At 35.2% G+C, this 22,445-nt stretch overlaps 2 protein-coding genes across 2 annotated transcripts; one reads left to right on the forward strand and one right to left on the reverse strand.

The window, feature by feature from the left end:
* Nucleotides 1-336: 336 nt before the first annotated feature.
* Nucleotides 337-9,110, reverse strand: LOC110701401 (bifunctional TH2 protein, mitochondrial-like). Its single transcript, XM_021879056.1, has 6 exons — nt 8,257-9,110; nt 8,018-8,126; nt 4,247-4,540; nt 3,719-4,133; nt 3,322-3,588; nt 337-1,337 (listed from the first exon to the last, which is right to left on the reverse strand). The coding sequence occupies exons 1-6, from the start codon at nt 8,682-8,684 to the stop codon at nt 925-927; spliced, it is 1,926 nt and encodes a 641-aa protein (XP_021734748.1). The 5' UTR covers nt 8,685-9,110; the 3' UTR covers nt 337-924.
* Nucleotides 9,111-16,403: 7,293 nt separating this feature from the next.
* Nucleotides 16,404-22,201, forward strand: LOC110701402. Its single transcript, XM_021879057.1, has 2 exons — nt 16,404-16,826; nt 21,513-22,201. Exons 1-2 carry the CDS (start codon nt 16,407-16,409, stop codon nt 22,008-22,010), a joined length of 918 nt encoding a protein of 305 aa, XP_021734749.1. The 5' UTR covers nt 16,404-16,406; the 3' UTR covers nt 22,011-22,201.
* The last annotated feature ends 244 nt before the right edge of the window (nt 22,202-22,445 follow it).

Genomic DNA, 22,445 nt, shown 5'->3' on the forward strand with positions numbered 1-22,445 from the left:
AAGAGGATGCTCCTCAATTACACATAGTAATAGCAACATATAAAAAGCAATAGCAAAGCATAATACTGTACTACACGATGACTTCAAAAAACTGGGACCTAAATCAAGCAGCAGCAATGCATAATACTGAACAAAGATGTACGAAAAACTTGGACCTGAATCAAGCAGTAGCAATGCATAATACTGAACGAGGACGTACGAAAAACTTGGACCTAAAAACTTGGACCTAAATCAAGCAGTAGCAATGCATAATACTGAACAAAGACGTACGAAAAACTTGGACCTGAATCAAGCAAAACCAACTCGATCAAAGCTAACAATTCAGAAAAACACACATTTTAAAGCCCAAAACCAGCTTCTTATCCACAAAAGTTGTTCCAAGAATATATCAGAAGTAGAATCAAAGTTTTGAATATCAGCAAAACAGTAATGGGAATACAACAATTATACGTTCTATTTGAACTTCCAGGTTCCAATATTATGTTCCTAGTTCCTATATAACCCCAATTGTTGAACAAGAATGCAATGACAGAACAAAGAGGTCATAACATGATGCGGCTGCAGTACTCGCACTCTGAAACCACCAAGGATCTTGTTGCTCCTGCAGAAAGTATACTTAACCACACCATACGACAGTTCAGAAATTGCATTACCAATGTCAAGGAGTTGAATGGAGAGGTCTAGATAGCAGCTTTTGTAGGTATCATTTTTTAACAGCATGCCAGCTGAAAATGGTAGCAAACTAAGTCTTCAAAATAACGATGACGCTATGCCTATAGACAAAAAAGGCAAAAAAAACAATAGCTCATCTGTGGCCCATAATAAAACTAGCCACCAATTTTGTATGGATATCCTATGATATATGGCAGTTGCTTCAATCCTAAACTAAAATGAAAATTGGCTCATCAAAGGCAAGAATCTATCCTAACACCCCAAAATGAATGCATGTAACTCGGACCAGCTAGAGGCTGTGTAAAGAACACCAGGCTTGGCCTTCCAATTGAAAGAATCTCCTTCAACACACTCCCTTTGTTTCTTCACCAAACCTTCAAACAATGGGACAAATGAAACCCCAAAGTGACTCCCAAGTCTCTTCAAACTTGAACTCGATCCAACAACAATTCCTATGTCCGCCTTGAGTAAGCAAAGCAAGTCACCAACAGAATCCCCTATATATACACTTAAATTCTTCTTGTCGTCACCACAACTGACCAAGATCTCATCGAATGCTTGAAGTTTGTCAATGGGAGATTCAACCTTCCGGATGATTTCACCGGTGGAAATGGATTCTTCATAGTTGAACTCATTTGCATGTATGTTTAATGCATCCAAACCACCTGGTATACAAATATATTTAGCAACTTCACATTCATTTGAAATAATATTGCAAGTAAACCACATAAATGCCAAAACTTGGTGAACAGTAAACATAGATAAATTAAAGGAAAAATTAGAAAATAACACCCAAAAATTGTCACAATTTTGATAATAACACCACCAAAAAAAAGTTTTTATTATAACACCACAAAAAAAACCAAAAATTTGCTTTCACCACCACTTAACTTTGCCATCCAAAAAAACCGTTAAGTGGGCCCCACACAATACACGTGTCAATCAACTATTGGATAAAAAATTCAAAAAAAAAAATAAAAAAAAAAAAGAAAAACCCTATAATCCTAACCCAGCCACCACCACCACCACCGGCGCCCATGGCCGGCACCCCAACCCAGCCCCTAACTCAACCCTACCATGGTCGGCACCCCAACCCAGCCCCTATCACTGCCTCTCAGACGTCGCCGAACCACCCAGACCCCAAACCAGCCAGCCAGCCCCCATCGTCGTCTCACCGCGCCGTAGCCGAACCACCCAGACCCCAACCCAAACCAGCCCAGGCCCCATCATCGTCTCCCCGCCGTCGCCGAACCACCCAGACCCCAACCCAAACCAGCCCAGCCCCCATTATCGTCTCCCCGACCCGAATCCATCGCCAAACCACCCAAATTCAACCCTAACCAGCCCAGCCACCGTACACCTCTACCAAACCCAACCAAAAGTCGTCGCCAAACCGCCGAAACCCCGACCCACCCATACCCAAACCCACTAACCGCCCTACTCCTCTCACCCTCACCTTGAACCAAATCGGGGTTCGGGTTCTTTCGTGGGTACGTTTGGGCTGATTTCGGCAGTCAAGGGGTGGTCGGCTGGCTGGTTTTGTGGGTCGAGGGTGGTCGGTTGGGATTGGGTGACGGCGGTGGAGGCTGAGTTGGGGAACGGCGGTAGGAATGGTGGCTGGGTATTTTAAGGGTTTTCCTTTTTTTTTAATTTTCTTTTTTTTTTTTTTTTATTTATTTTAATCCAATGCACAATTGACACGTGTACAATGTGGGATCCATTAACGGTTTTTTGGATGAAAAAGTTAAGTGCTGTTGAAATCAAAATTTTTGGTTTTTTGGTGGTGTTATAATCTAAGTTTTTTTTTTGGTGGTGTTATTATCAAAATCGTGACAATTTTTGGGTGTTATTTTCTAATTTTTCCTAAATTAAATACATATTTGAAACATTAGATATGCTATTTCGGGTAGCAGCACAGGAGATAGAAAGATGTTTTTGGCAAATTGTAACTTTTCCTTCCTGTTTGAACCTAGAACCTGGTTTCAGGGCCAAGCCCAAAGCTATGCATTACAACAAGACAGCAGTGCACATACCATTAGCTTACCACTGGCACAACTATGAGGCAACGAAAAGTTTTAAACATACTAATTTCATTTATATTTTCCTAAAACTGCTTTCAGTTCAGGACACTAGAATAACAAACAATTGGCCAGATAAAATACAATAGATATCTAGCAAAGACAGAGAGGAAGGAAACAATAGTATTAACATGTAAATCATACCAAGGATAAATATTAGTCCCCCTGCAAATCACTTGATCTAATGTTTGCAATAAACAGTGTTAGTGACTTGTTCAATGTAAGGTTTATTTGAAATTAAGTTCATCTACATCACATCTCTAGGTGGTAATGAGTTAAAATCAATATTAATAAAGAAAACACGTGTTTAGAAGTGAAGGTGCATTATCTTGGACAATCAAACGGAACATTTAAAGGTTGTATCAAAAGCTTCATTAACTTCCCTTTAGTATTTACCTTATACCATCGAGGGGGGTAAGTAATCAAACATTACAAGACAATATCAGAATTAAGCTCACCAAACCAAACACTCTTTGAACTCCCAATAAAACAAACCATATTATCATCACAATATGAAAATTAATTGACAATATAAAAAAGTTAGTTGGGAAGAATGGAAGATGCAGTTTACCTGATGAAAAAGCTGATCTGATTAAATCACCGCACCAACAATATGAAAGTACATGGACAGTCACATCCAGATTTTCTTTATGTACAGCATTCTGGAAGAAACTAGTACAGCCATCTTGAAGGATTATACGTTCACCAGCCTTCCGAATATCTTCAAGGTTCACACCTTTAAGGACTCCAGAATCAATCACCCTTGCATTGGCCTTTTTCTCAAAATCAGCAAGTAACTCAAGAGCCGTTTGCAGAGCATCAAAGTTGAACTCCCCTCCTAGCAATAACTCCAATAAGCAACTTTTTCTAAAAAAATGACAAAAATTAAACAAACCAAAATACAGAAGGCTCAACCCTCCACACCCAGCCCCACTCCAAATAAACCAACTTTAATATGATCTAGATACCTTTATCCGTTGATAAAACATTCTCGATGCATTGTTCATACTCCTCTGTGTACTGCCTCGAGAGAACACCCCATGTGTTCCTCAAATCAGCAGATGACATCCGAGTAATTTGACCGTCAGTTGGACTTTGATCAAACTTCGGAGCTGTTACAATTGCGATCTCAGCTAATATTGCAGATGAATCAACAACTGTACAAGTCAAGTCAAAATCTGAAAACAGCATGAGACGTGATTCTTCAGGATTAAGCTCTTTCCACAACGGAGCGACGGTCTTTTGTGATAGTGTTTGTGCCCCAAAGAATTCTGTCTCAAGTTTCATGGCCTGTTTATAAAGCTTTTCAATAACATCAAGCTCTTCACCAGTTAGAGAAGCACTCAATTTATCCAGCAATTCTTCGATTTGCAAAGTGCATGCCTACATTCATTTGAAATATCTTAATTGCCTGCTCAAATTATATTACACTTTACCACTACTACCGTAGCCATAAAATTAGATAACTACAATAAGAGCTCAATACCATGACAAACCTGGAAGCCTTCAGACGAATAATTGTCAATCCACTTCTTGTAGGGGTGAGTATTGAGATCTGGATCCGCCAAAGCCTTAAGCTCCTTGCCAAGAAAAGCATACAGCCTCATACAAGGTGTCATTGCACCCAAAGTGTAAGCTGCTATCTTTGTCTTCTCAAATGGCGTTGCAAGCTTACCAAGACCTTTTACTCCTTCAACTTTTCCTGAAGCTGTTGCTAAAAGAAAATCTATGTACTTTTGAGTTGCAGAGTTAACAGAGCTTTCTTCTTTACCAAGGTCAATTCCCCATTCCTGCAAAGTTGTAATAAGAACACATTAATATCTGCAGAAATTCCCATGACAAAATACACACAGATTTTAAATAAAATGTCACAGAACTCTGAGTGGCAATTTTATCATTGTTTGTGAAGTAGGTTAAATTCGGTGGTTGTAAGCATGAACATAGTACTCCCTCCGTCCCATAATTACAGGCAAATAACTCTAAAAAGTACGGTTTTTAAGGAGGATGGAAAAAGTAGAGAAAAATTGTATGAAAAAGATAAAAAGTGAAGAATGTTGTATGGGAATAATAAAAAGTAGAGAATATTGTATAGAAAAGTTAAAAAGTAAGTAATGATTGTTTGGGTATGTGTGTACTTTGTATAAAAAAAAAAGTAAGTAATGATTTTTTAGGTATGTGTGTAATTTGTATGGAAAACCTAAAAAGTAAGTAATGATTAAGTGTTATTTTTAGTAATAGGAGGAACATTTTGGGACACCCAAAATAGTATATTTGCGTGTAATTATGATGGAAAACTTGATGTTTAGACAAAAGCAGCGCCAGAAAGCAATATCACCACACTTGTTTGACAACACACATCAATAATAAGCGCAGTTTAATATTTTAGAAGACCAGTGCTCCCCCCCCCCCCCCCCCCCCTCACACACACACACACACACACACACACAAAGAAGATAAAATCAAAAGTAACAGGACACTTAATTCAAGGGGAAATGCATAAGCCATGACTTCTTAAAATCAATTAATCTACCTCTGTATATAAAGTGCCAAAAATTGCTATAATCAATTAATCTACCGAGATTCCCAATTTAACTCCTCTACAAGGATATCAGTTCACAAAGATTAATACCTTCAAGGCTCAGCAGATAGGGTCAAGATTCAATTCGGTAACTAAGTTGTGCATTAAGTATGATTGACAGGCAAAGGAAAAAAAAAATATTGATCTGCTATTAATTCATGGGGTCATAAACTCATAATTCATATACAGCCTCCAATTATTTTATGAAACTTCCCCCTTGCTCTAGGAGGAAACTAAGTAGCAGGCAAATTACACTCAATATTCCCCAGGGAGAAAAAAATTACACTTAATAATCCAAAACCAGGAAGTTGGCACCATGATATTCTTTCCATTCAAAATTTGAGTCATAAAATACCTTTACCAACTTAACCTCCCACTGTAGCAAACTAATAGCCAGCATAAGGAAATCATTTAAGATAATAGATGTGGATTCATTGCTCTTGAATGGCAATGCCCCTTTGTTAATCATATATCCCCATGTCTTAGAAAAATAATAAGCGCAAATCAGCGACTACCTCCGCTCCAAGATAGAAATCCATAACTTCATGCTTTTCATTTAAATAATGGTCAACAGCTTCTATATAATTACCCTTAAGTGGCCTTATTATCTCTCCATCACATCACCACTCTTTCTCTCTTTTATCCCTTTCCCTATCCTGTGCCCCTAGTTACCCCCTATTTGCTCACTATTATGACATATCTCAGTGATCTTTTCTATTATAAACCTCTGCCGTCTGCCCCAAAACATTTAGTTTATATATTCTTGATAACACTATATAAACAAAGTTAGAATTAAATTTACTTCCTAACTATTTTGTAAAGCAAGCATCCTCCATCTTCTGATTCTTATCCAACTAATAGATAAGCTAATAAAGAAGTAGCAGATCCTAAAATGAAACAAATCATCAAATCCTGACAGTTCCATCTTTCATAAACCTTATCGATCTTATCATTAACCTATCGCCTCCATAAGGATGATCTATAATTATCGACAAGAAAGCATTCAAAGCAATACAATGTGTTCTCAGGTACCACATTGGCCACTTACTAGTCCATCCTTTTCATTTCTGAAATGGTAACCGGTAATACCTACACTAGCCTGCATATATCATCTAACTGATAACTGGAATATAATAATTAAAATTTGGAGGAAAAATGGCCTTTATAAGCTAGTACAACTAGTTTTATTTAAATTTACTTCAGTGTTACCACCTCATACTCATACATTCATACTTCCTCCGTTCCTTAAAGTTTGCCCCATTTTCATTTTTAAGTTGTTACTATAAGATTGCTCCACGCCATAAATATACATAGGGGACTACAACTTCATTCTCACAATAATTTACTTAACACTTCTCTCTTATCAATCCGACTCACTAAAACTTATTAAAGTACAATATGGCTGTGGACAAACAATTATTAGCCATCACACGATCTCACTCTAGCAATTTGGAAAGAAATATATCTCAAGACAGATGTGAAAATATAGTGCTATACAGAGAATCATAGCACAAATCATATACAGCATCAGTAATTGTATCACTATATGGAGTCGAATAAACATGATACAGGATTACAAAATTTGCTTTCAATTTTAGTTTCCTCCTATACTGGAACCCTATACTGACCTCACACTCATTTTCTATACTTCCCCAACATTTCACATTCCACATAGTCAATTGCTCTGCTAAACCAAATCATTCATGCATACCAGTTGGTTAACATTGCATGAACCATTCTTTTTTTGAGGAAATTGCATGAACCATTCTAATTAAGTCTAAATTCAACATTCCTCAAACAAAATTAAAGACCTATGCATCAATGCTTACATGCAAAATCATAATAAAAAATTGACACCAGTGAGAAAAGTGAGATAACACCTCATAAGATGCACGGTGATTCTAAATTTCTAACAAATACTACTTCAGTAGCAGACATAAAAGTTCACCGCACATAATTGAAACACTACAGAAAGCGAAAACGAGCTACTGGTTTTTAGTCTTATACAGGTCTTACAATATTAAGTAGAAAGCAGCAGGCTAATTTACCAAGGCATATCAAAAATAACCACTAAGCCTGTAGTACAATCTCTTTCTCCACCCATATCTCTACAACCCTTGAGGGAAAAAACAATCTCAGATAGGTGACTTTCATCCCTAAACACGGGCCACTTATCACTAAGTAAATTAAGGTGTGCATCTCATTATTCAAAGCAAAGTTCACAGTTCGTTGTCATGGTGAACAAAAAATATATTGGAAACACAAGTTAACAAAGTCGAATGTCACTATACCGGAGAAGTTGAATACTATACCGGAGTACAAGTACGTGTTGTCTATCCGAAAAGTCTAGGTTTAAGCTAATCATAAGAGAAATGCAGAAATCAATTGAAAATTTCATATAACTTACTCCACGGAAACAATCCAATACAAATTTCCGTCAATCAACGTATCAATAATCTCTGTTATCGTGCAATTTATCAAAGATTCCGCACACTCAAACTACAATTACACTATATCCAAGATTCTACACACTCAAAACTACAATTACACTACAGTCGAAAATATAAGATAATACGAATTTTTGTTAAGAAATAATCTCTATTCTCTCACATTTCTTCAGAGATTCCGCACATTCAAACTACTACGGAGTACTGAAATTAAAAAAATATACGAATATACGATCCGATACCTGAACATAAGAATCGTGCATATGCAATTCTTTAAGAATGTTCTTCCTCAACTCCGAAATCGCAATTTTATCGTCATCATCATCCGCACATTCTTCCGATAATTCATACCTAAAAAAAATATTCAACACAGACAAAAATCAATTTCTCATCCTCATTCAACAATCAAACAACTTCAATTCCAGAAAAATGCAAAAATTTAAAAAAAAAAAAAAAAAAAAAAGGTCAAGAATTTACTAACGCGTGAGCGAAGGCCTGGAGGAAATGAACATCCTGAGAGATGTAATGGCGGAAAGATTCAAGACGAAGATTACCAGCAGCAAGAGAGAGAACGAAAGGAGTGAAGAGAGAGAAAATGGAGTCGCGCTTAAACTTGTTCCAGGACCTTCTAGAGATGCCGACGTCGCTAGCGACGGCTCCGACAGCAGGAACTCCGATCGACGGCGTGGTGGACCTCGGCGGAGGAGCCGTCGCCATTGAAGAAGATCTCGAATCGCCGGAAAACGAGCGCAGAAATCGGAGGAGAGAGAATGAAGGTGGAGGTGAAGAAGAAGACGAGAGAAGAAGAAGAAGAGGAGAAGATCGGAGGAAGGTGGTGGATTTATAGGAGGAGAGAGAAAGTGAAAGAGGGAAGGAGGTTTTTATAGGAGAGATGAATAAAGGGCGCATCAAAGAGGTTTTTTATTTATTTATTTATTTTTATTTTTTAGAGAGAGAAAAAATGAGGTTGGGGAATTTAGAATGGTGGTGGTGGAATTGGAGTTTGGAAATTTAAGGAGGATGAAGGAAAGAAGAAGGAAGAGAAGGGAAACTATCCCAAAACTTTTTGGATATAAAGTAAAGGTTGTTGTGAGAGTGATGGACTTTTTTCATGAATCAATATATGTTGGCCATTTTCATATGGGGTATATTACGGAATATAATTTTTATACTCTGTATACGGATGTTAAGAATGGTTTTGGTTATTCTATAATATCTTGATTTTTTTGTGAAGCCGTCTTATCTTTAGTGTTTAGGGATTGAGAGTATGGGATGTTAAGTTGAATTTCACGTTTTTTGCTCTTAAATATGGATGCATTTTCATTGAATACTCATTGGTATTTCGCTTTGGCTTTTGGTGATTTTCCAGAAAGGTTATACGATGTTTTGGAACTTCGTATTATCTTTTAGTCTAATGTTATGGGCAAGCTAAGTCCCTAGGAGTTTAGGTAAACTGAACTATGAATCACATGTTTTTGGCTCCCATGAATCACAATCAATACGATTCATTTTGTACCAACCCCGTCAATAAGTGTTGATTTGTTTTTGCTTTGGAGGATTTACTAAAATTTAGTCTTGTGTGGTGCCATATGTTGGTGTAAATTAAGTTTTGTCAATTGTCATGTGCTTGTATTACGTTTCAACATGGGTATGTAAGTGCAATTTTACAACACAGACATTTTCTCAAAAAAATGTTTTATAACACAAATATTTTTCTTTAAGTTGGCCATATTAGAAAATTTTGCACATTGAATCTATTCTTACCACTACGAATAAGTTTGCTACCACAATCTTTGTAAAACGCTTAAAAGTGTGCATTGGAGATTTCGTAATATTCTCATGAAAAAACTTTTTTAAAAGAAGGGGTGGGAGATACAATGAAAAAGATACAAAGTACTTCGTATTACTTATTGCTTGCTTACATTGAAAGACTTAATTGCTAAGCATTGTAAAATCACTTTCTAATTAATGTTAATTAAATTAATTGTTAAGGCGTTTCAATTGAAGTAATTGCATCAAATCAAAACTCTCATTTAAAACTTTCAAATGCATAATCTTCGGAAAACGTTTGTCATGTGATACTATCAACTTAAAACGACATGATGCGACGTCACACATTGAAACATGAATAGACCTTGTCCTAAAGCATTAAGATGCCTGTGTTACACTAATGCTCAAACTCTGTACTTTTAGCCTTTTGATCCATGAATTAAAAATCAACCTTATGAAATCATTACTTTATAAAAAGGAGTAAATACACATATCAACATTTTTATCTATGAGATGTGAAATAAAGTTGTGAAATTATTATTAATTTGGTATATGTTCGCTTGATGGAAAATTCATATGAAGTCTTAGCTTACATTAATACTCAAAAATTGAATTTAGTTCTGATCATACCTGGGCGAATTCCAAACCAAAAATAAATAAATTATACGCTAACAAGTATGTATTGTATAGTCCCTTTGTTTTGTCATATATGTTTTTTTTTTAATTTACAATTTATAATGGAATAATATTATTGTAATCAAATACTAGTTGTGCATTAAAAATTTATATAAAAATTACATATTTTAAAAATATAATTGAGACGAATTTTAACAAGATTCAAATAATTATGTTTTTAAGTGTATTATCTGTCAAATTTTAGATTCTATATGTAATTTAATTCCTAAAAATTTTAAATAAAACAATGAATTATGAAGGAAGGAGTATATAATATAAAATCGAGGTCGACAACCATTCAACATCATTATCTATTTGTAGACATCTACAGTATTAGACTATTAGCTAAACAAAGACCCTTGTTTTATTTCATCCAACTTGTCCTAAAGATTGGCCAATCAAATACGCAATTGATGTGAAATTATAGTGCTTTTTACACACCTCAAAATACCTCAGAAAAAGGTTGAAAATACAGTTGAGGTAGAGGCGTACATTAAATCAAGGATATACGGTGGAATTAAAAGTGGAATCGTATGATTTTGGGCTTTGACTAAATAAAAGCAGTGTTGGGATAATAATACTCGTTGTTGATGGGCTTTGACTATTTAAAGTTAGTTGCCGTATTTGGACCTTACTCGGCCTTTAAACTCCGTGATTTAGACTTTCTAGCGAGTTTACTCTTTTTACTCCGTATTTATTTATTTACTAGGTTAGCTCCCAATTTATAGTTATATATAATTATAGATTATTGATTGATAAGTATTTTATTATAAATTAGGGTCTGTTTATATTTACTTATTTTCAGTTCAGTTTTGTTCAGTTCAGCTCCAATCAGTTCAGTTCAGTTCAGTTCAGCTCCAATTAGTTTAGTTCAGTTCAGTTCAGCTCCAATCAGTTCAGTTCAGTTCAGTTCAGTTCAGCTCCAATCAGTTCAGTTCAGTTCAGCTCTAAATTTCCCTCTCTCATAAAATATTCATTTCAACTTAGCTTAGTTCAGTTCAGTACAGTTCAGTTCAGCTCCAATCAGTTCAGTTCAGTTCAGCTCCAACCAGTTCAGTTCAATTCAGTTTAGCTCACTTCAGTAAATATGAACAGACCCTTAGTCGAGAAATAATAAAAGTATATACGTAATATGTCGTTTTTTTAATAGTAACTTCTAATACACAACTAAAATAAAAGTAGGCAAAAAATCAAAGCTATATATTTTCTTGCTATAAAGTAGGTCACAAATTACTGCGAGTATGATTTTTGGTTTATATTTTAGAAAGATTTGTGAAATATTTTTATTGTAAATATTATGATTACTACTTATTAATATGGAATATGTATATAAAATAATGTTATTTTTGTAAATAATTTGATTTCCTTAATCAATAAATATTTTATTTAAAAAAAATAAAAAATAACTAAAGACACACCAGGAGATGACACGTGTCATTGCTGGTGTGTCTTTTAGTATATAGTTATTGATTGATTTATTATTATAACGGTTAAAAAGGAGACTAGCTTCCAACTAACTCAAGATTATATGGATTATGGATAATACACAAGGGCGGATTGAGAATTTATTTATAAATTGGGCCAAAGTTATAAAACATTTCAATTAATAAAGCCATAAAGGAATACGAGTTTAAGAAATCCACACGGAAAAAAGAAAAAAAAAATTGCAAATGAGGGGGAATTGAATCCTTGACCCTCCAAATCTATGTATGAAGTAACTAACCAAACCAACTATAGAACTTATATATTTTGCACAACATTTTTTATCTATATGTTTCAAAATCTAGGCATAGGGGGTGCTAAAGCCTGGGTAAGCCCCCCTAGATCCGCCTATGAGAATACATGACCCCTTAACCAACTAATACAAGAACTAAAAAAGGAATTGGGATTACATACACTATGGACTGCTTGGGGATTAGAAGATTCATCATCAAAATTAATGATTAGGTATGAAAAAATAAGGGTATGTTAGGTATTTGTAATGTGAATACAAATATATTTTTTTTCTAAAAAGAAAATGGTGCAATATTTGATAAAAGAACGGAGGAAGTATATTTTTTTAATATTTGATGATGCTTACTTAATGAGGTAATGATGTTTTTATTCTTTGATAAATAACACTTTTAACTTTTTCTTGTCGGCCCATAGGAAAATAAAGTTGATTAAACATTGAAGGAAAGGGGAAGAGGCAATGTATGACCCCAAATATAAAAATTTGATAACGACTAAATAACTTGCAATTGCAAAAAATATAATGTAGTTGTAAGATCGATTGATCAAACATTTAAAACCTCTCCATGGACTTATGGATTATTCTTTTTTTTTTTTTTTTTTTTGATGGGGACTTATGGATTATTCTTACCTTTCCTCTATAGCGCTAGATTGAGTTGACCATAGTACGAGATTTTAGTATTATAGATAAAATCACTTATTCTTATCCTAAAAAAGTGTAAAATAGTCTAAACGCCAAAAAATTGTGTATTGAATAATAAATCTAATAAATCTCTGCTTATTTTTCTTCTAATATCATTTAAAGAGAGTTTTTTGGTGATTACATGTATTTGTGATTGCCTAGAATTGTTATGGTCATTGGTAGATATTTTGGTGACAAGACTATTGAATAGAGTTGATTTTATTTTTTTGTCATCCATCTATAACTAAGCTCAATTCTTACAAGGCTTTATTAATATCATTATTATTGATGAAAACAATTTATATTTAGATTATTTTGGGCTTATAACAAAAATCAGACAGATTCACCAATGATATTATTGTGTAATAATTTTTATTTTATTTTATTTTTTGACAAATGTAATAATTGTTTTCATTTCATATTATTGTCAACTCAGGATTTGATCAACTTTCTCATGAAAAAAGGTCTTAAAACAAAGGTTAAATTATCGAATATTACGCACAGTACATTACACATGCAAAATTCTATTTACTTCAACAAATGTTTCCAAAACTTAAATTATTGTTTACAAACGTGCAGTGATATGTAGATTTTGTACTATATATTGATAAATATTTGTCCCTCAATATATATTACCTCCGTTTTTTTTCATACTTGTAACAATTTGATTTTTACACTATTTATATGTTCCACTTTGACTACATCTGATGATTTATAGTTAAGAAAAAATACATGTAGTCATGTGAAATCTTGTTAGATTCGTCTTGATTTATATTATTACATATTGGTAATTCAAGATAGTAGCGATTGAAATAACGCAATAGCAAGAGTGAAAAGAAAATTATTACAATTTCTTTTTTTTTTATTATTTTTTTTAGAACCCACAAAGCCCAAATTGGTGACTCAATTTTGAATGTAATTACCATAAATTCAATCTCCTCTAGTTGCACCCACAAACAACTTTTGTTAGGTGAAGAGTGAAGACTAAGGTAAGCCACCACAAAATCAGCACTAAAAGAAAGCAATATTACAAATGAAACTCGATTAAAACATTCATCTTTAATTGGTAAACCTTTATTACGGTTAATGTCATTCATACGTGTAAATTAGTCACCAATTTCATTTGTTATAGAAGTGTAAAATTGGCATTACATCTGAAGTGAATGTGACGAAAAACAAAAGCATTGAAAGTGCGGCAGGTGAAAGGTGTTGCACTTCCAAATTCCAATTCTTGTGTGCTACTAATAGTATCCTAAAGCATGCATCGTGACGAAAACAAAAACGGCATGTTTTAACTGATTTTTCTTTCTTTGGCATTTTATTTTTGTGTTTGGTATTGTGACTTTTGTGGGCTGATTTGGGCCACCTTCTTCTTACTCCTATCAAGTTTTGATGTTCAAATGTTACCTACAAGAAAAAACAAGTTTAAATTAAACATTAAAGCCTCAAGGGGCTATTCAAATTTGATTTATTACCTAAATAAGTTGAATTAAGTGTCAAATGCCAATAAGTTAGAGCTTTACCTAAAATTGTTAGCATAATTGTTTTTTCATGGCTATCTGACCTACAAAAGAAGTATTAAATACCGTCATAAAAAATGATCAAAACCGCCAACATTTATTGTAAATGGACAACCATATCCTTATTAGTACTTCACCACTATCTTCCCTCTTGCCACAAATCACTAACACCTTGACACCACCACCCTGGTCGACGACCACCATCACCCCGACCGACGAAAACCATCACAACCCCCCTAACCGACGACGACCACCACCCTAAACGACGGCGACCACCACTTCCACCACATGACCGGCGACCTACCAAATCCCCCTCAATGACGACCCATCACCTTCCCTCGCCAGTGGTAAGGTAATGATTTATTTTATTTTATCTCACTTCCGAAAACTGCACCAACTGAAGCTGGAAACTTACCGGGCATGGTAACTAATTTTGGGCTTCGGTTACCGTGGCAACCGATTCCTAGCTCCAGTTGGTGCGGTTATCAAAAATAAAAACACCCACCATCTTCCTACCGACGAGGGAATGTGGTGGGTTGTCATTGAGGGGGGATGTGGTGGGTCGCCGGTTGGAAAGGTGTTGGGTTATCAAAGAGAATAAAGGTGGTGAAGTAGTAAGGACATGGTTGTCCATTTACACTGAATGTTGACAATGGTGATCATTTTTAATGGCGGTGTTTAACAATCCACAAAAATAATTCAACTAATCAGGCATGTCAATGGCCAATAAGCTAAAGCTTGAGCTTAAGGGCCTGTTCTCTTACGTTGAAATTCAGTTCAGTTCAGTTCAACTCAGTTTAGTTCAATTCAACTCCTAATTTCCTTCTCTTATAAAATATTCAGTTCAGTTCAGTTCAGCTCAATTCAACTTAGTTCAGTTCAATTCAGTTCAGTTCAGTCAATGAGAACAGGCCCTAAGTCACAACACTCACAAAGTCACTATGATTGTTCATACGAGTAAAACAAAATCATTCATGCATCATTCAACACTCGTAACTAGTTTAATCTCCCTCTGTTTCAAATTAATTGCAACATTTTTCAACCCTAATTAATCGAGATTAGCACTGTCAAAACGGTTTGACAGTTCGGGTTCGGTTTGGTTTGGAATCGGTTCGGTATTAAATCGGGTCGGTTTGAAATCGGTTTAAGTGTCTCGCGGGTCGGTTTCAGTTCGGTTTAAATACTTATCGGTTCGATTCGGTTTCGGTTTATTCTTGAGCGATTTTAATTCGGTTCGGGTTGTAAACGGTTCGGGAAGTAAACGGTTCGGTACAGCCGGGTTGCAGTTTGTTAACGGTTCGGTGTAAATGGTTTTTATACCGGTTCAAACAGTTTTGGGTTGGAAACGGTTTCGAGTTAGAAACGGGTCGGTTCTTTTTCGGTTCAGTTTTATTTTGGTTCGGTTTGTTAACGGGTTTGCCTTTTATAGGATTTAACGTTATTCGGATCAGTTCCATTTCACGTTTACTAAATTATGGTTCGGAAGTCGGTTTTTAATCGGGTCGTTTGGATTCGGGCAGTTAAACGATTTTGGTTTGAAGTTTCATAGTACTTGCTAACCTTTTGCTGGTTAACAAGTTTTATATCAAGCCGAAACTTCATCACTTCATATTTAGGCATTAGGCATTATATTATATACAAATTCTCATCGATTTCAAAAATACATATCATGTTATTTGAAGTTTAGTCATATTGATCTTACTAGTTTATTACGAATTAACGTAGATTATAAAAGTTTAGTGTATTAATGAATTATTATTGTTTTACTATCACATTATTAGCTGCTTCTTATTCAATCAACTAATTGATGTGTCATAATCATGATTTGATGAGTTATTGTGACGTCGAAATTACAGTTTGATTTATAGAAGATTCGGTTTGTGAGTGGTTCGGTTTATAAACGGTTCGGTGCAAACGGGTTGCAGTTTGTTAACGGTTTGGTGTAAACGATTTTTACCTCGGTTCAAACGGTTTCGGATTGAAAACGGTTTCGGGTTAGAAACGGTTCGGTTCTTTTTCGGTTCGGTTTGCTTTCGGTTCGGTTTAGAATTGGTTCGGTTTGTTAACTGGTCCGGTTCTTATACGGTTTGACATTATTCGGATCGGTTCGGTTTCAGGTTTACTTAAATACAGTTCGGGTCGGTTTTCGGTTTTACAAAATCGGTTTTTAATCGGTTCGGTTCTCATTTGGGTCGGTCGGTTTCGGGCAGTTAACAGTTTCGGTTTGAAATTTGACAGCACTAATCGGGATGAATGAAAATTAGGAAATACTTAAAATGGTGGTCGATAATCTCATACTTTGCATTCTTGTATTACTCTTTTGGGTTACCAACAATCGAGAGTCCCCAGAATGGGAGGGGTGACCTGGTATCAATGGGGAGCACACACTTCTTATCCCCAAACTCTCTCTATCACCTCTTCTCAAACCCTAATAAACCTCTCCAAAACCCTAATTTTTCATCAAAATTTTGCTGCTCTTCATCCTCTAGACCTAATTGGGGTTCCAATTTCGACACGTCTCAGCGCCGGAAATTCGAATTTGAAGATGAATTTGGGAGGAGAGAGAAACGGAGGAAGAATTGGTGGTCAGACGATGATGACGACGACGACGACGAAGAAGAAGAGTCTGGATTTTGGGAAGAGTCTTCTCCTGCTATTGACTGGTTCTTCAAGGTATAAAAACGCCTCAATTGTCTTCGAAGTTTTCTTGATAATTGCATTGTTTTGCTGCTAAAATTCATGCCATTTTTATTGCATTATTAATCAATTATGCATTGTTATGTTAATGAATGTTGATGTTTTGCTTCAAATTTCCTCAAAATTGGAAATTGATTTAGTTGTTGTGTTACTAGTTCAAATTATACTATCAATGCGAAGTTTGTTTCGGGACAATGGGAGTATCTTTAATGATAGTTAGTACTGTATTTGTAATAGCCTAATAGGGGGTTGTGTATTGTGTTGAAGTTGTTGGGAAAGGATCTAATTATTATTGTAAGAGGAAAAGGTGGTAGTCTTTTCTTTAGAGGCAAATTGATGATTTTGTCGACTAATTGTGTTAGCGGCGTCCTTTTTCCATCACTTGGTCTAAGTGTGAATAAGTTGAGAAATCAATCTTATTTAATACACCGTCAATTTTAAATAATTTGGCTACATGTGATGTATGTAATCAAAGCATGTTAACTTTGATCATGGCTATTATATGAATATATTAGGCAATACTATAAAAGATAACGTCGTGGACGTAGTCAAAGTACTTTTGAAGGTGAATTTAGCAAGTTTAAATTATGTCATAATGCTAGCACACTTTGATCATTAAAAAATGGCTTTTTTTCCGTAATGAGGCAAGATTATTAATAATTAAGTGAATATAATATCTAGTCGTCTTCAGGATATACAAACATGTCACAATGACTGCTATATTTAGATAGAACGAGCAATGACATGGGATTACAGATCAACATTTGCACTGTCATAATGAGTACTGCCTCTATTGATGCTATAAGTCTATAACTTTCCACATCTGTAAAGAGGCTTCCACTTATAGTAGGGTTGTGGTCTGGATGTGTACTATCTTAAGTCCTCTGATATCGAAAGATTCTTTGTAATCGGACCCTTGATTTGAAGGGAAACAATTATTTGCCCGTTCATCGTTTGAGGCTTCCACTTATATCAGCATTTTGGTTTCGATGTGTATTGTGTACAATCTTAAGCCCTCTGACATCAAAATATTGTTTTGTAATCAACCCTTGATTTTAAGGGAAACAATCATTTGCTGATTCATAGTAATGAAGAAGTATAGAGTTTAATGAACCTTTGGAATTAGTTCATCAAAACCCAAAGCCAAAGTATAATGAATATCCGGGTAAACCGGTAAACCGACTCCATAAGCGATGGACTCATAGCTTAGAATTACCCTTATTTATTCATTTATTTATGGCAAAATGTCCGTACTCTTTCTGATTATAACCCTAAGGCTCCAATCAAAGAACCCAGGTGTTACAACCATTCTACTCATTTTTTGCTGATGAAGTGATGATAGTTGAAGGCTGAGCATAAGTAATTCTTAGTGATCTCACTGTAGTACTATTATTATCCAAATAGAGTTGGGTGCTTGTGGAGTTGGGAGAAAAACAAAAATTCTAAAAAAGCTAATATGGCGGATGATGAGCACCGTAAAAGTACATTTTATCAGCTACAGCTAGTAGCGTAGCAGTCATCATTTCAGCATAAATTCATTGATTTTAAACATGGAGCCTGATTTTTTTTTATCGCACTCTCAGATGAAGTTTAGTGATAAAGGGGAGCTGGAATAGAGAGGACATTATTAGATAAGGAAGATGCAAGGAGAAAGAATATTAGTGTGATTTATATTCAATTCTTATTTTTAGGTGATGAAACTATGTGATTATTATTTGCTGACAAAGGTGCATGAGCATCACAAGTGACTAAGATACAGAGTAGTATACTGACTTTATATAAAAATTAAGGGCATCCTAATGTTGATAAAATTGGCTTGTGTTTGTCATCCTAGTGGCTTGTATTTCGTAATCCAAATAAAGATTGTTCGGTTGGAGTAGTATCCTTATGCTGTATAGTGTATACCAAGCAAGCTTAGTAGATTGGTGAAACTGTTTGCCTGCCCAATATCTCATCGTAAGCTTGACCACCAACCTCACCCCAACCTATGTTGCTTGGTACATGTTATGATACAATTCGTGGCACAGGAATGCAAATGTAGATAGCTGCTTTCCCACTGTTTCTACAAGCTCTTAAAGTCCTCATTTTCAAGTTAACATCCTGCATTAATATAAAACAGTTTCACCAAAATGAACTATTAGTAGCCCTTTGTGACTTTTATACTTGTTTTTCAGCCAGGTATAGTCAAAAGAAGAATGCACAAAGGCTATATTGCTTGTATACTCATTGAAAATTATGATAAAGTACTCACCAGTCACAATATTACAATTCAGTTCTGTATAAGTTTTACTGTGCCTATCAATTTACCTTCAACAAAAGTTATTCTATCAAAGATGCTCAATACTAGAAATTTCCATCTTATTATCTCTCTGCCATCACTGCTGCTATCCAGAACAACTAGTGCTACTATCTTCTATTCCTAAATTCTTCCATCACCTTGTATAGTTGAATGGTTTATACTCGTTAAAATATTCCTTTCCTTGGCTTATATATTATCATAAACAAAATCTTGAAACTCTTAACATGCATCATACTTCATTATATATAATGTGAGAATATCTTTGGATGGTATTGATGTGAATCTTTGAAGAGGCAGTATAAGGAGGAAGCATGAAAGTGAAAAATGAAACTGTTCTGGATGGTTTATATGGCCTTTTGTCAAAGTGCATAATTTTCTTTGGATGGTGTATATGCGGTTAATCGCTTTAGCTTTTAATACTTAAGGCTTGGTTTATGCTTCGATATAAGTATATGTGAAACGAAAAGATTAATGTTTTTTTCTTGTGTGTGTGTGTGTGGGGGGGGGGGGGTGTTAAGCCAATTTTATTTATTTATTTATTTTTCTTTTTTTTTTCCCAGTTGTTAGTGCTGGCTATATGAATTCTTCTCTGATGAACTGGTAAAAAAAATGTATCTGGTGGAAGTGTGAAGCTTTGGCTATCAGTATAGAAATGTCTTCACTCACTGAATAGTGCTGGTTATATGGATCCTTCTCCATTGACCTGGAAGTGAGTGTATCTGGTGAATCTTTGGTAATGTGTATATACCAATTTAGAAAACATATATGTATGTTAGCCTGGATTGTTGGGCCTAGTTTTGGCCGAGGGAGAAAATTGAGGCAATATTATATTTGGTTGTATAAGATTGTAGAAAATTCAAAGAATGTGATTTGTTTATTCATGGTGCCTCAGTTTGCAAAATAAATTTAGTCCCAACAAAATAGCCTAACTTATTAGTCAGTATCGGCTACATGAATAAGCCAGAAAGGAATCTCTTGTGTAGAAGCCTTTGCAATGTTATGTTCTCTACCCTAAATGTCCTATGTACTTTTGGAGTGGGAGAGAAATGGAGATTGTTTCCTTTGTATATCCTCTAATATATATAATCCTAATGCAATATTAACAATGTGAGATTGTTTAATTATATTTTTGGATGGCCTAGTTTAGAAAAAAATTCACCATCTATGTCGGACAGGGGCTATGTGCTAGCTGTCAGAAAGGCTTAGAAGTATGTATAAGACAATTCCACCTAAACTGCCTGGTGATTGATTTGCTGTATCTACATAATTGCACCTTACTCTGTTAACAGATGCTGCTTCTAAAATTAGTATAAATGTGTGATAGAAGCAACTTAATGGTGTTTACTTCATTAAGTCCATATTTTGTCTGATTAATGTGGAGTTCATTTGGCCCTCAGTTAACATGCCTTACCTTCAGAATCACCTTCAAGTTGAAGGTTTTGCTAGCAAGAAATTCCGCAACTGTTGTCTATTTGGGTTGCTAATTGCTACTAATTTTAGATTTAAAGTCCTTGAGTGTGTATAGTACTGTATTTTTAGTATTCCTATAGAAGGTGAGGTCTCTTTTACTTCCCTATTAATGATTGGTAGCTCATTTTCTTGTCTTGCTGAGCTGTCCTGTTCCCCATGGTTTAACATTCTGGAGAAATGATAGCATTAAACCAGTATTTAGGCGAACAAAACAGATATTCTAAGCTTTTGATTGTATGGTTCAAGCAATTACAATATCAACACTACTAAGGACACCTAGGGACAGGGTCAATACTTACATGCTCTGAGACTAGGAGTTTAAGCAAATAACCAGAATCCTAATTAGACAGGCTAGTAAACGATAAACTAATATAGGTAACAAAAAATAAAAAATGTTTCCTAATACTACGTTGACTCCCAAATTAACCGAATACTCTTTACTTTTTCTCAAGTGGGAGCGTGGAGATCACGAGCACCCAACTTAAATTATAAAGATGAGAAGTCCAAGACACCAAGAGCTCTCAAATACTCATTAGGAGGTCAGTGGTTTCAGTTAGCACATCTTGAATCTTCCCTTCAAAATTGCATCCTAAGTTGAATATTTTGTGAATAATAAATTGTGCAACCTCTCTTGTTTGGGTTGCTATTTGTTATTACTCTGCATGCTACTCTGTATATAATAAGATCTTTGGAGTTAAGTCATTAGTTTTTTAACAGTACTAATTTTTTGTTTTTGTTGTCTGCTTGTGGTAGAGGAGATTTCTTTTATTTCCCTATCCTTGATTGATAACTTAGTTGTCACAGAGCCTGAAATTTTCTTTCCTCTTAAATTTTAATCATTTTCGAGATGTGATTGCTGATAGTTTGTAACTTTATTATTTTGATGAACACAGATAGCCAAAGCCTTTGGTTGGATGGTTCCAATAGTTCTGTTATCAACAGTATTAGATACAGGATCAAATTCACTCATGATGGCATTGGTGCTTCCCTTGGGACAAACAGCCCTTTCCCTAGTAATGGATAAACTATGGGAAGACCCAAGCTCTAGCCGAAATTTCAGGCCCCAATCCAGGCCAAGGTCAAAGTCTAAGACCAGAAGGTCCAGGTCTAAGGGATATGCACGAAAGGCAAGATCCCGTCCACGTCCTGTAAATGGTGACTATAAGTCATGGGAGGCAGCTAAGAAAGATGGGAGACCTGATTCGAAATTTGGTGGATGGGATGAGCTGGATCAAGAAGTAGCGAGAAGCAACAGCTTTGCTGACGAGCAAAAGCCAAAGGTTGATACTGGTAAATTGAGTAGGACACTAAACAAAGATAAACCATTGTTCATAAGGTTGCTGATTGCTGTGTTTCCAATTTTGGGCTCATGGATCAGGTTCCTTTTCTGAATTGAATGTGAATAACAATCAGCGACATGAGGGATTGATTATACAGTACATATTTTGCTTTAGATATGTGATTATTAATTGAATTATGTAACTAATGTAAGATATGAATATTAGCTTCTTTTTGTCTCAGTTACTATAGCTCTCCGTGACAGACTACAATGTTATTGAAATGGCATGAGAAGTTGGCGTGATTTCTGTTTTCGGTTACTGTTTTCGCTATTGTTCAAACTAGCTAAATAGCTTTGAAGAGCATCTGATCAGGAAATTTACCTCCATTGAACTGAACTACAGAGTACAAGTATATCCAAATACAAATGAATCAAGTATATCTAAATCCAAATAAACTTGAACCGAAGGACTCATCATTCGAACTTGACTAAAATTGAATTTACATGAACCGAACTCTATCTGAGCTTTTTCGAATTACCATTGAAC

This window comes from Chenopodium quinoa, unplaced genomic scaffold, assembly GCF_001683475.1.
Source record: "Chenopodium quinoa cultivar QQ74 unplaced genomic scaffold, ASM168347v1, whole genome shotgun sequence".
Lineage (NCBI taxonomy): Eukaryota > Viridiplantae > Streptophyta > Magnoliopsida > Caryophyllales > Amaranthaceae > Chenopodium > Chenopodium quinoa.

Coding starts and splice junctions, on each gene's coding strand:
- LOC110701402 (XM_021879057.1), top strand. CDS start 16,407: ATGAAAATTAGGAAATACTTAAAATGGTGGTCGATAATCTCATACTTT. Junction 16,827..21,512: donor CTATTGACTGGTTCTTCAAG/GTATAAAAACGC, acceptor TGATGAACACAG/ATAGCCAAAGCCTTTGGTTG.
- LOC110701401 (XM_021879056.1), bottom strand. CDS start 8,684: ATGCGCCCTTTATTCATCTCTCCTATAAAAACCTCCTTCCCTCTTTCA. Junction 4,541..8,017: donor TGCACGATTCTTATGTTCAG/GTATCGGATCGT, acceptor ACAACTTTGCAG/GAATGGGGAATTGACCTTGG. Junction 4,134..4,246: donor ATTCGTCTGAAGGCTTCCAG/GTTTGTCATGGT, acceptor AAATGAATGTAG/GCATGCACTTTGCAAATCGA.